We start from the raw sequence: 14,616 nt of genomic DNA, 5'->3' as shown, positions 1-14,616 counted from the left end.
AGAGAGAGAGAGAGACTACAGACTGAGAGAGAGACTACAGACTGAGAGAGAGACTACAGACTGAGAGAGAGAGAGAGAGAGAGACTACAGACTGAGAGAGAGAGAGAGAGACTACAGACTGAGAGAGAGACTACAGACTGAGAGAGAGAGAGAGAGAGAGAGAGACTACAGACTGAGAGAGAGAGAGAGAGAGAGACTACAGACTGAGAGAGAGACTACAGACTGAGAGAGAGAGAGAGAGAGAGACTACAGACTGAGAGAGAGAGAGAGAGACTACAGACTGAGAGAGAGACTACAGACAGAGAGAGAGAGAGACTACAGACTGAGAGAGAGAGAGAGAGACTACAGACTGTATTTACAAATGCTTTGAAACACAAGGATCTTCTCTATAAACACACACACACACAGAGAGACTTCTACCTGTAAATACATACAATAATTCTAACACTCATAGATAAAAATATAAAACACAGGAAGTGATTTTATTTACCAGGGAAGAAATCCTCTCTGGATCATAACTGTATGTCACAGTAGTTTTGATGAGAGGAGGAGGTCTGTCTATCTGACAGAGGTATTACACTAACATAACGAGAGAGAGAGAGAGAGAGAGACAGAGAGAGAGACAGAGAGAGAGAGAGAGAATTTAAGCCCGACCTTCTGACAATCCCAACAATGGGGTGGTGGAGGGGATACAGTCCTGTACTCTGATTGGTGCCTGTCCTGTCTGGAACCGCCTACTCACCCATGACCTTTCACCCTGTTGGTGTTAACAGGGTTCTGATGACATGATGTATCAGAGATATTATCAGTGTTTCTCACTCTTATTGCCCCCTGGTCCCCATCTATCTGACCCCCCCCCCAGCGGGGTATCAGCCTTTTCTCCGTCCCGACACACCCGCCTTAGAGTGAGAGAGACAGAGCGAGTGAGAGAGAGAGAGAGTGAGTGAGAGAGACAGAGAGAGAGTGAGTGAGAGAGACAGAGAGAAAGAGAGTGAGAGCGAGAGAGACAGAGAGAGAGACAGAGACAGTGAGAGAGAGAGAGACAGAGAGAGGCTGGTTCTTCCTCTAATGTGTTCAGCATGTGATATGTTCTTACAGTCCTGATACGGGGGATATTATTTAGAAAATTCTAACCGTTTATGTTTTGTAAATGTCCTTGATCCGAAGGGGAGGAGAGATGAAGATCAGAATATACTTTCTACACCTGTTCTTTAATGTTGTATAAATACGAGGAGGAAGAGGAGGAGGAGGAAGAGGAGGGAGGAGGAAGAGGGAAAAGGGTTTGTTTCGTTTTTTTCTTTTTTTTACTGAAGCAATCGACTTAATCAGTGTTTCTCCCGATATCCATTTTAGTAGGTCAATATTTTACAGTTGATCAAATAAAGAGATAAATGTTATCGATTGTTGATCGTCTCCTGAATTATGTCTCCTGTTTGTAGCTAATCAATCGTATTGTAGTGCTGAACAATGTCCTGGCCTGTCCCCGAGCCGCGGCCCAGTTACCGGGAAACCCCCTTCCAGAAGGAGAAACTGTTGGTCAGCTGGACTCCATTTTGTTTCAGTAATGAAAGCTGGTTCCTGTTTTTTTTTTAAATGGAGGAGGAGGAGCGGTTTCCTTCCTCTCAGGGTCTCCATGCTGAACGCTACACACACACACACACACACACACACACACACACACACACACACACACACACACACACACACTACTCTCCCTCTGCTGTGTGTGTGTGTGTGTGTGTGTGTGTGTGTGTGTGTGTGTGTGTGTGTGTGTGTGTGTGTGTGTGTGTGTGTGTGTGTGTGTGTGTGTGTACCAACCTCAGCATCATGTCGCCCTGAGAGCTGACGTATCTCACACACACACACACACACACCCCTCGCTCTCTTTTCCTCACTCACACACCCCCTGTTTTTCTCTCAGAAATACCATGGCATATTCTGACACACACCCTCCTTGCTTATTCACACACCTTTCAATGTCCCTCTCTCAGCTCTCTCCTCTCTCTCAGCTCTCCTCTCTCTCAGCTCTCTCCTCTCTCTCAGCTCTCTCCTCTCTCTCAGCTCTCTCCTCTCTCTCAGCTCTCTCCTCTCTCTCAGCTCTCTCCTCTCTCTCTCTCACCCCTCCTCTCTCTCCTCTCTGTGTCTCTCTCCTCTCTCACCCCTCCTCTCTCTCTCTCCTCCTCTCTCCTCTCTGTGTCTCTCTCCTCTCTCTCACCCCTCCTCTCTCTCCTCTCTGTGTCTCTCTCAGCTCTCCTCTCTCCTCTCTCTCACCCCTCCTCTCTCTCCTCTTGTCAATTCAATTCAAGGGTCTTTATTGTCATGGGAAACATATGTTAACGTCGCCAAAGCAAGAGAAGTAGATAATAAACAAACGTGAAATAAACAATAAAAATGAACAGTAAACATTACACTGACAGAAGTTCCAGAAGAATAAACACATTTCAAATGTCATATTATGTCTATATACAGTGTTGTAACAATGTACAAATAGTTAAAGTACAAAATGGAAGATAAATAAACATAAATATGGTTTGTATTTATAATGGTGTTTGTTCTTCACTGGTTGACCTTTTCTTGTGGCAACAGGTCACACATCTTGCTGCTGTGATGGGACACTGTGGTATTTCACCCAGTAGATATGAGAGTTTATCAAAATTGGATTTGTTTTCGAGTTATTTGTGTATCTGTGTAATCTGAGGGAAATGTGTCTCTAATATGGTCATACATTTGGCAGGAGGTTAGGAAGTGCAGCTCAGTCTCTCTCCTCTCTCCTCTGTCTCTCTCACCTCTTCTCTCCTCTCTCTCTCTCTCTCTCTCTCTCTCTCTCTCTCTCTCACACACACAGCATGCCTTCCAGCCATCTCCTCTGCGGGTGTGTCAGCAGAGACGGTTCTGATTGGCTGAGTTCAAGCGAACAGAGGCGTCCTATTGGCTGACAGCACATCCCTATCAGAGACCGAGCAGGGGGATTGGAGGGGAGGGTTGTTGTGTGTTCATAACTGCACTGGCTAATGAAGTATATGGCCTCTGCTGCCCGATCCAATGATAGAAAGATGTTTTTGGAGATTTTTCTTTTAAACCTAAACCAAACCTTAACCTTTTAACCATTTCTGAGTTGATACCTAAACATTAACCTTAAAACACTTAGAAATCTGACGTTTTTTTTAGAAACGATGAAATTCTAATTCTGATGTGAGACGAGGGTGACCACATGTCCCAGATTGTGAGGGACAGTTCCCACATTTTGTCCCTCCTCCCGCAACCAAACAAATCATGTCCCGCATTCGATCAACAAATTCAAACACCAGAAATTTAGAAGACAGAAAAAAAGGTTGATTTTTGTCCCGTATTTCAATCAGACATCCCAACCAGTCTCTTGTAGTCACACTTATTAGAATAAATACATATAAACTCAGCTACAAAAATAAATAAACAAACGTCCCTTTATCAGGACCTTGTCTTTTCAAAGATAATTTGTAAAAATCCAAATAACTTCACAGATCTTCATTGTAAAAAGGTTTAAACACTGTTTCCCCATGCTTGTTCAATGAACCATAAACAATTAATGAACATGCACCTGTGGAACGGTCGTTAAGACACTAACAGCTTACAGACGGTAGGCAATTAAGGTCACAGTTATGAAAACTTAGGACACTAAAGAGGACTTTCTACTGAATCTGAAAAACACCAAAAAGTAAGATGCCCAGACATCCTCCTCTCTCATGTGGTACCCTTCCTGCAGGCTCATCCTGACATGACCCTCCAAGCATGACAATACCACCAGCCATACTGCTCGTTCTGTGCGTGATTTCCTGCAAGACAGGAATGTCAGTGTTCTGCCATGGCCAGCGAAGAGCCCGGATCTCAATCCCATTGAGCAGGTCTGGGACCTGTTGGATCGAAGGGTGAGGGCTAGGGTCATTCCCCCCCACAGAAATGTCCGGGAACTTACAGGTGCCTTGGTGGAAGAGTCGGGAAACATCTGTCGTGGAAATATTCAGTCAATCATATTAAATAGACTTTTATTACGACATAATAAAAGCTGAGCTGATCCAGTCTTGTCTCACACACAGTTACTCCTCTTAACGACTCATCCCCTCTGGCATTTAGCCACCGTTATCTTATTGCTTTGCACCAATTTTTGTTTCTTCATATTAGGGCATGAAAACAGGTAGAGCCACATCAACAATAAAAATAAAAAAAAATACAGACTTGTACTTGCCTTAATAAGACAGATTCATGCATGTAGGACCATAGAAAACAGTCCTTGGCACTTTACAGAAATAACCCCAGACATGTCATCCTGCTAACTCCTCTGAAAGGGACAACCCCCCCCCCCCCCCAAAGAGGTGTAACCATAGCAACAGTACATAGTTGACCAGTTAACAGGAACAACCCCAGACATGTCATCCTGCTAACTCCTCTGAAAGGGACAACCCCCCCCCCCCCAAAGAGGTGTAACCATAGCAACAGTACATAGTTGACCAGTTAACAGGAACAACCCCAGACATGTCATCCTGCTAACTCCTCTGAAAGGGACAACCCCCCCCCCCTCCCCCCCCAAAGAGGTGTAACCATAGCAACAGTACATAGTTGACCAGTTAACAGGAACAACCAGTCGTGTCCAATCCCCCAGACAGGTGCATGTCTAATGGTGTCTAATGGTCCAGAGCACATTTAGAGAGGACTGGTTTTTGCTGACTATCCAGAAATGTATAACATGTTCTGGAAAATTCTCAATATATCACACAGCAAGAACTGGCAAATCTGGTGCAGTCCGTGAGGAGGAGATGCACTGCAGTACTTAATGCAGCTGGTGGCCACACCAGATACTGACTGTTACTTTTGATTTTGACCCCCCCCCCCTTTGTTCAGGGAAACATTGTTCCATTTCTGTTAGTCACATGTCTGTGGAACTTGTTCAGTTTATGTTTCAGTTGTTGAATGTTGTTATGTTCATACAAATATTTACACATGTTAAGTTTGCTGAAAATAGTTATAGTGTGTATATATATATATATATATAGTAGTGTTATAGTGTCTATATATACATATATAGTAGTGTTATAGTGTGTATATATATATATACATATATAGTAGTGTTATAGTGTGTATATATATATATATATATATATATATATATATATATACATATATAGTAGTGTTATAGTGTGTATATATATATACATATATAGTAGTGTTATAGTGTGTATATATATATATCTACATATATAGTAGTGTTATAGTGTATATATATATATAGAGTAGTGTTATAGTGTGTGTATATATGTAGTAGTGTTATAGTGTGTACATATATAGTAGTGTTATAGTATATATATATATATACACACACACACACACTATAAGTCTGTAGTGAAATCTGTAGCTTGGGAGAAAGAAATGTTCAGCATCTCTGCTTTGGGAAAAGAAAAAGGGAGTTGTATAATTATGAAGAAATTAAATATTTTTATTCATCAAATAACATGGGTTAAAAAAAACAATCACTTTTTGTTTTATACAGAATCAGTTTACCATCCTTACAAACCACTTATTAATGTAGTGTATTATTATACACAGGCTGGTCATCTCAGGTTTAATACCTGTTGACTTCATCACCATGGAGATAAACACAGGCTGGTCATCTCAGGTTTAATACCTGTTGACTTCATCACCATGGAGATAAACACAGGCTGGTCATCTCAGGTTTAATACCTGTTGACTTCCCATCACCATGGAGATAAACACAGGCTGGTCATCTCAGGTTTAATACCTGTAGACTTCATCACCATGGAGATAAACACAGGCTGGTCATCTCAGGTTTAATACCTGTCGACTTCATCACCATGGAGATAAACACAGGCTGGTCATCTCAGGTTTAATACCTGTCGACTTCATCACCATGGAGATAAACACAGGCTGGTCATCTCAGGTTTAATACCTGTCGACTTCATCACCATGGAGATCAACACAGGCTGGTCATCTCAGGTTTAATACCTGTCGACTTCATCACCATGGAGATCAACACAGGCTGGTCATCTCAGGTTTAATACCTGTCGACTTCATCACCATGGAGATCAACACAGGCTGGTCATCTCAGGTTTAATACCTGTCGACTTCATCACCATGGAGATAAACACAGGCTGGTCATCTCAGGTTTAATACCTGTTGACTTCATCACCATGGAGATAAACACAGGCTGGTCATCTCAGGTTTAATACCTGTCGACTTCATCACCATGGAGATAAACACAGGCTGGTCATCTCAGGTTTAATACCTGTTGACTTCATCACCATGGAGATAAACACAGGCTGGTCATCTCAGGTTTAATACCTGTTGACTTCCCATCACCATGGAGATAAACACAGGCTGGTCATCTCAGGTTTAATACCTGTTGACTTCATCACCATGGAGATAAACACAGGCTGGTCATCTCAGGTTTAATACCTGTCGACTTCATCACCATGGAGATAAACACAGGCTGGTCATCTCAGGTTTAATACCTGTTGACTTCATCACCATGGAGATAAACACAGGCTGGTCATCTCAGGTTTAATACCTGTTGACTTCCCATCACCATGGAGATAAACACAGGCTGGTCATCTCAGGTTTAATACCTGTCGACTTCATCACCATGGAGATAAACACAGGCTGGTCATCTCAGGTTTAATACCTGTTGACTTCATCACCATGGAGATAAACGTCGCAGTAACGGAGACGTAAAGCGGTTTGTGATGACGTGACTCAGTCGGTAGCAGGTGTTCCCACGGAGGATCCCGAACAACAACAACAACATCAAAATCCCTGAAAATCTACGCGCTCACTGCTTTTTTTACTGTACATTGCCTAGTTACTAGTTTTGATTTAAATCGGCTTGACAATCTATGGATGTCTAATGATTAACAACCAATTTGACAGAGCTTGACGCCATTTTATTTATTTTATTAGAGAGAATAATGGGTAAATATTGTACAATCCAGGTTTTGCGCAACTTCTCCCGACGTAGGAATTGATGCCTTTCCTGCGCACTTCTCAGTATTTGCTACTTACCATATAATACATTTTAGTCATTTACATTTTAGTCATTTAGCAGACGCTCTTATCCAGAGCGACTTACAGTAGTGAATGCATACATTGTTCAGTTCATGCATTTTGTTTGGTACTGGCACCCCGTGGGAATCGAACCCACAACCCTGGCGTTTTTTGTTTTTTTCCCAAGTACATTTAGTTTAAACCCTCCCTTTAAATATGGTGTACCTTTTTAATTCTATATTTTGTGGACCGACTCACTAGAATACATGGAGAGAACTGGTTCACAATATAAAGATCAATGACAGAAAGATATCAATGAATATTCGTCTCTGTTTCAACACCAACGGGTAGATTTAAATAATTCATTAATACTCTGATCTACATTATTTAGACCGAAATGTACAGTTATCAAATGATGTATGAATAAGAAAAAACGGTTTGGGAAGCCTTTAAACACTGTGGCTCAGTTGGTAGAGCATGGTGTTTTCAACCAAAATTTGGCATGGGTCCTGAGATCCTCAAAAGGTTCTACAGCTGCACCATCGAGAGCATCCTGACTGGTTGCAGCACTGCCTGGTACGGCAACTGCTCGGCCTCCGACCGCAAGGCACTACAGAGGGTAGTGCGAACGGCCCAGTACATCACTGGGGCAAAGCTGCCTGCCATCCAGGACCTCTACACTAGGCGGTGTCAGAGGAAGGCCCTATAAAATTGTCAAAGACCTCAGCCACCCCAGTCATAGACTGTTCTCTCTACTACCGCATGGCAAGCGGTACCGGAGTGCCAAGTCTAGGACAAAAAGGCTTCTCAACAGTAGTTACCCCCAAGCCATAAGACTCCTGAACAGGTAATCAAATGGCTACCCGGACTATTTGCATTGTGTGCCCCCCCCCCACCCCTCTTTTACACTGCTACTCTGTTTATCTTATATACATAGTCACTTTAACCATATCTACATGTACACACTACCTCAATCAGCCTGACTAACCGGTGTCTGTATATAGCCTCGCTACTCTTATTTTCAAATGTCTTTCTGTTTTATTTCTTTACCTACACACACACACACACCTTTTTCCCCACTATGGGTTAGATCCTGTAAGTCAGCATTTCACTAAGGTCTACACCTGTTGTATTTGGCCCACATGACAAATAAACTTGTGATTTGATATATTGGAATGTGGGGGTAACAGTGTACAATAGGGGGGGTTGAATTATAGTCCTATATATTGACTCATGTACTTTGCTGTTGAAAAAAATGCTTCATAAAAAGCCATTTGATATGCAGGAGTCTCCAGTTAATCCGTGAGCTACCAGCCCAACCTGAGTAGCTCAACCAAAAAAAACTATCCTGTAAAGTACATGCACTTTTCACATCGTCATTAAATCTCAAACTCCCAGCTAAACACGCTAAACCTTTGTGTCTAGACGTACTTTCCAATTTAATGTTAACCGTTAAGTTCACTTACCTGGCAGAAATATCACCTGTATCCATTTGCAAACTTTGCCATTTAAAGAGCAGCAGTAAAGCAGCATCATTTGTCCAGAACAGGAAGTCAGTCACAATTAAAGGGAAATTATACAAGTCTTGTTCTTCAAAATCCAAAGGTATGAGTTATGGAGTGTAAAAAAACAAATCCAGAAAACTGAATTACAAATAAGGCCTTAATGGATAAGCTGTTTACAGAAGTGTACCAGAGATGGTGAATTTAGGACCCAGAAGAGTTGCAGCGGAGACGGTGCCCACTTGAAAACATTGAGCTGGTAACCTGTCATTTCTCCTCCCAAAAAGCTGATCAGTTGAGGCCCCCCCCCCTGTCCTAATTCAATGATCCCCACACCTAGCCAGTATCACTAGCAGAACATCCAGAGATTTACATTCGTCTATTCACCTTTTAGGTAGCTAGGTGACATTGAAAGTACTTCCTGTCAAAGTACAGGGCATTTCCTTTTAACTGCACCGTAGGAAACCACCAGGATGGTGTTTGACTCTTACCCCCCTCCCTTGTTAAAAAAATAAATCAAGTTGTTAATCGGCTTAAATCCTAGACACCCCGGGAAAAGCTTCCTGCCACCCCACCCAGACAACAATACAGGAAGGAAAGGAGTCTCAGACAGGAAGTGATGTCGGAACACATGTGCACTTTATTGGGAGTTTTAGTCAGTGTACAAGTTGGCCGCCCCCCCCACACACACTGTGGTCCCTCTGGCACCCTAATCAACTCTGACCCCCCCCAATCCAGCAGAGGTCACACTCGGGTTTCATTTGCATAAACAGAAAAAACATTTTTTTTTTAACAGGACCAAGACTTTAAGGCTGCAAGTACAAAAAAAAAACCAGACATTGTGACATAATTTACATACAAGCCATTACTGCCCCCTTGTGTTAAAGAGCTTGAGCAGAGGGCCGGAGGCGGCAGCCTTCACAGAGGCAAATACCTGTTCTGAAAAGTTAACAAAACAATTGGAATGACAAAAGAGAAACAGAATGTACATGTGTTGTTTTTAAAGTCCTCAGCTGCATATGATAGTAGAATCTCAGGGTCCTTAAATTTACTCTTTAAAAACCTTCTGTTGTTTTCACCGTTCCAGTTTTTTGTATCTTGTATTTTTCTATTTTTTCACAGATCCTGAGTCAAAAAAAAAGCCAAAATAACAAAGAAGCCATGCCAATGAGACTGAGAAGCTGGGTTGGGCTCACTCCGCTGACCCCCTCTCTCTCCGGGTGGTGTGTCTGGTGGCAGAGCTGAAGTGGTAGTCGAGGGGTGGTGGCTGGGTTGGTCGTTTGGGATGGGAACAGTCTTGTTTTTAGAAGCATTTGCGGTGGACGATGGAGGGGCCGGACTCGTCGTACTCCTGCTTGCTGATCCACATCTGCTGGAAGGTGGAGAGAGAAGCCAGGATGGAGCCTCCGATCCAGACGGAGTATTTACGCTCTGGAGGGGCGATGATCTGGAGGAGGGTTAATTTAACATGGTTTAGACTGCAGTACTAACATCTGACCAGTGGCAGCAGAGAGACATGGAGGGGTTACAGTAAACGTAAGGGACAGGACTTCAGATAGGTCTACTGGATACTTAATATTGCTGTTTTAAGGTCTGAATTGGTTACTTTTACTGTCTTAGACTAATGTAATAGCTGTGTATTAGTGGTATTCATGGCGGCCTGGTAGCTAAGCCTTAGTGACATCTGGTATACTAATGTTGACAGTACAGCCGATTAGTCGACTGGTATTAGGCCTAGTTAACAGTTCTTGTTGTGTACTGTATAGGTAGTGATGATTCTAACCTTGATCTTCATGGTAGAGGGAGCCAGAGAGGTGATTTCCTTCTGCATCCTGTCAGCGATACCGGGGTACATGGTGGTTCCTCCGGACAGCACTGTGTTGGCGTACAGATCCTTACGGATGTCCACATCACACTTCATGATGGAGTTGTAGGTGGTCTCGTGGATACCGCAAGACTCCATACCTGGAGAGAGGAGACAAAATGGCCGTCACAAAAACGCAACACAAAATGGCTGCCAGACTGGACACTAGACAACATGGATCGGCTGTTCTAGAGAGATTAGTTAGAGACTCACCGAGGAAGGAGGGCTGGAAGAGGGCCTCCGGACAACGGAACCTCTCGTTACCAATGGTGATGACCTGTCCGTCGGGCAGCTCGTAGCTCTTCTCCAGAGAGGAAGAGGAGGCGGCGGTTCCCATCTCCTGTTCGAAGTCCAGCGCCACGTAGCACAGCTTCTCCTTGATGTCTCGTACGATTTCCCTCTCGGCCGTGGTGGTGAAGCTGTAACCTCTCTCCGTCAGGATCTTCATCAGGTAGTCTGTGAGGTCGCGTCCGGCCAGATCAAGACGCAGGATGGCGTGGGGCAGAGCGTAACCCTCGTAGATGGGTACTGTGTGGGTCACGCCGTCACCGGAGTCCATGACGATACCGGTGGTACGGCCAGAGGCGTACAGGGACAACACGGCCTGGATGGCCACGTACATGGCGGGGGTGTTGAAGGTCTCAAACATGATCTGTAGGAGAGAGAGGAAGAGGGATGAGTGTCAAGGTGCTTGAGGACTAACAGAGAAGGATGAGGAACAGTCACAAAAGCACAACATGCGATAGTGAGTTGAAGGGGGTAACAGTTAGTGGAGAAAGTGTTCAGAAACACAGCAGTCATTTCCCACTGGGCTGTGTAGGTCAATACAGACCCCTGTGGCATTAGTGTTGCTATAGTAACTCTACTAGCAGAGCACCGTCTTGATGTTAGATGTCAACATTAAAGTGCTGTAACTGCTCTAAAACGCCATCAATTAAGGCCAGCAAGGTGCAGAACACGGAAAGGAGAAAGACCTGCAGCTTCCAGAGAGACGGGGACAAATCAGCTGTCAGAAGAAGAGGGCCTGGAGGAAGAGGAGGAGCGTGAGGGAAAGAGAAGGCAGAACTGAACAGTAAAGGAGAGGTAGAGGAGAGGGCAGAACTGAACAGTAAAGGAGAGGTAGAGGAGGAGAGGGCAGAACTGATCAGTAAAGGAGAGGTAGAGGAGGAGAGGGCAGAACTGATCAGTAAAGGAGAGGTAGAGGAGAGGGCAGAACTGAACAGCAAAGGAGAGGTAGAGGAGGAGGAGGAGAGGGCAGAACTGAAGAGTAAAGGAGAGGTAGAGGAGGAGAGGGCAGAACTGAACAGTAAAGGAGGTAGAGGAGGAGGAGAGGGCAGAACTGAACAGTAAAGGAGAGGAAGAGGAAGAGGAGAGGGCAGAACTGAACAGTAAAGGAGAGGTAGAGGAGGAGAGGGCAGAACTGAAGAGTAAAGGAGAGGTAGAGGAGGAGGAGAGGGCAGAACTGAACAGTAAAGGAGGTAGAGGAGGAGGAGAGGGCAGAACTGAACAGTAAAGGAGAGGAAGAGGAGGAGAGGGCAGAACTGAAGAGCAAAGGAACGGTAGAGGTGAGTTGAGTGAGGCGTACCTGGGTCATCTTCTCCCTGTTGGCTTTGGGGTTGAGGGGGGCCTCGGTGAGCAGGACTGGGTGCTCCTCTGGTGCCACTCTCAGCTCGTTGTAGAAGGTGTGATGCCAGATCTTCTCCATGTCGTCCCAGTTGGTGACGATGCCGTGCTCGATGGGGTACTTCAGAGTCAGGATACCCCTCTTGCTCTGAGCCTCGTCTCCCACGTAGCTGTCTTTCTGGCCCATCCCAACCATCACTCCCTGAAGACAGGACAGGGTTAGCATATACAGATGCTAGCTAGGACACAGCTAGCATACCAACTACTAGATTGGATGGTGTTAATATATACAGACGCTAGCTAGGAAACGGCTGGCATACCAACTACTAGATTGATGGGGTTAGCATATACAGACGCTAGTTAGGACACAGTTAGCATACCAACTACTAGATTAGTAGTTGGTATGCTAACGGCTAGCATACAACACTAGATTAGATGGGGTTAGCATATACAGACGCTAGCTAGGAAACCGCTAGCATACCAACTACTAGATTGGATGGGGTTAGCATATAAACACTAAGTTAACAATGTGCTCAATAATAAGTCTGACTACATTAAGGTGTATAGGGCTAGTTGGATGTAAGTTTACTATTAAGTGGCTACAACTACACCAAGTAATATTTTACAGTTGAAAATGTTTAAGACAATCATATGATTTGTTTATATTTGGGCATTATCAATAACAGGTCCATTTCCCGGTGTTTAAAACCCGTTTTTCCTCACCTGATGCCTGGGACGACCGACGATGGAGGGGAAGACAGCCCGAGGCGCGTCATCTCCAGCGAACCCGGCTTTGCACATACCGGATCCGTTGTCAACAACCAGTGCGGCGATTTCATCTTCCATTTTGAACTGCAAAAAAATTGAAAAAGAAACCGGATGTTAAATTAAATAAACATTTATAAACAAACGTTTTAAAGATAAACAGCGTCACCCTTAACACTTCCGCAGAGCGTTTCCCTAGAAACACCCGCATAGCGTCACACCCACCCTCCCTAAGAAACACTTCCGCACAGCGTCACCCTAGAAACACTTCCGCACAGCGCCCTGTGTGACGCCACGACGCAACACGTCCTGACATTTCACCGTCAGGTTGTAATGGTGCGTTTTGACCGCTAGGTGGAAACCGCACTGCGCCCTCTCTAGACAAAGGAAGTAGCGCTGCATCTTCGATATTACCATATAAGGACATGTTTTGGGGAGTCTCAGCAGTTCACAACCAGAAAGAAAAAGGGAACATATTTGATCAGAAAAACCCCGGATGTGACCACTCCCTCTTTAACCCAAGTAGTTGTTCAACCCTGGCCGCCATTTTATAAAAACCACAAGACAGTGGAAATCTGACTTCGTTTTCCATGTCATAACGCACCTCTTTCCTTTTCCATATGAAATCAAGTTTATCTCCCTTTAAAAAGCTAATTACTGCTCTCCAATAAGAGAAACCCCCCCATAAAAAACCCTTAACTTCATGCTATAATAATAAATGATGCAGCTAAGCTAAAGCTGCCAGACCAGTGTTGTGAATTAAACTGCCTGGCTAGAAGCCATTTCCTGCTGGCCACGCCTTGGTAACTACTGATGAAGAGTCTCCAAAACACCCCTTCCTCCTCACTAACTAACTGCTCAGGTTAATAATAACTACAGCTTTAAAATGTACTACAGCACCAATAAAATTATCCCAACTAGTTGTGTTTGAGTGGCTGTTAATTAAAATATGTTGCTAAGCTAACTAGAGCTCAACCCCCAGCCGCAGAGCTCAACACAAAGACCCCTGATCCCCCCCTTTTACCCTGCTGCTAAAATAAATCACTTAAACACATTTAATAATAAAATGTTCAATAAAATAGTATATTTACTGCAGGTGACCTGTTGTATGGTGTAAGCCGGTTATTGATTACCTAACAAGTCACGCAGTTACACCTGCATATCATCCCCTCATTATTAATTAACATCGTTTATTTTATATATAAAGTTAATGTTTCAAAACACATCTACTGAACCTGATCAAACCCCCTGCAGATTAGTTCAACACAGCATGTTAAAACCACAATAATACAAAACCGCCTTGTGGATCATGTCCTCACTATATAACAAAACTACATTTTAAACATTTAAAATATGCAAATATATCCGTGTTTACTTTATATCTGTTATTAAACAAACGCCATTAAATAGTTGAGATATGTCGCTTTTCTTACCTTTTGGTTTGTTGGGGGGGTTGGCTTGTCGCTGTTAAGGAAACCTTGTTTCAAGGGTAAATGAAATACTCCGCACGAACTGCGTGTGACGGCTCAAAAGTGAACCGGTAACCGGTGGGCGCGTGGTTTTTATCTCCGGTCAGATGCCCGGCTCGAGCCATAAAAGGTAAACTTTCGGATTTGCGCGATCTGATTGGTCCGGTGTCACGGAACCGGGCGCGTCGCGTTTACACGCTACTGCTGCAACTAACTACAGCCGCTTGTGAAACGCCCTTCTCTCTCTCTCTCTCCCTCTCTCTCTCCGCTCCTCTCTCTCTCCTCTCTCTCTCTCCTCTCTCTCTCTCTCTCTCTCTCTCTCTCTCCTCTCTCTCTTCTGTCTCTCTCTCCTCTCTCTGTCTCT

At 44.0% G+C, this 14,616-nt stretch overlaps 1 protein-coding gene across 1 annotated transcript; it reads right to left on the bottom strand.

Annotated features, from left to right (window-relative positions):
- Window positions 1-9,148: 9,148 nt before the first annotated feature.
- LOC115188892 (actin, cytoplasmic 1) lies at window positions 9,149-14,372 on the bottom strand. Its single transcript, XM_029747716.1, has 6 exons — window positions 14,217-14,372; window positions 12,742-12,870; window positions 11,981-12,220; window positions 10,609-11,047; window positions 10,315-10,496; window positions 9,149-9,978 (listed from the first exon to the last, which is right to left on the bottom strand). The coding sequence occupies exons 2-6, from the start codon at window positions 12,862-12,864 to the stop codon at window positions 9,835-9,837; spliced, it is 1,128 nt and encodes a 375-aa protein (XP_029603576.1). The 5' UTR covers window positions 12,865-12,870; window positions 14,217-14,372; the 3' UTR covers window positions 9,149-9,834.
- Between the last annotated feature and the right edge of the window lie 244 nt (window positions 14,373-14,616).

Source organism: Salmo trutta, unplaced genomic scaffold (assembly GCF_901001165.1).
Source record: "Salmo trutta unplaced genomic scaffold, fSalTru1.1, whole genome shotgun sequence".
Classification (NCBI taxonomy): domain Eukaryota; kingdom Metazoa; phylum Chordata; class Actinopteri; order Salmoniformes; family Salmonidae; genus Salmo; species Salmo trutta.
The sequence above is the reverse complement of the archived record's forward strand: the minus strand, read 5'-3'. Positions and strand labels throughout refer to the sequence as shown.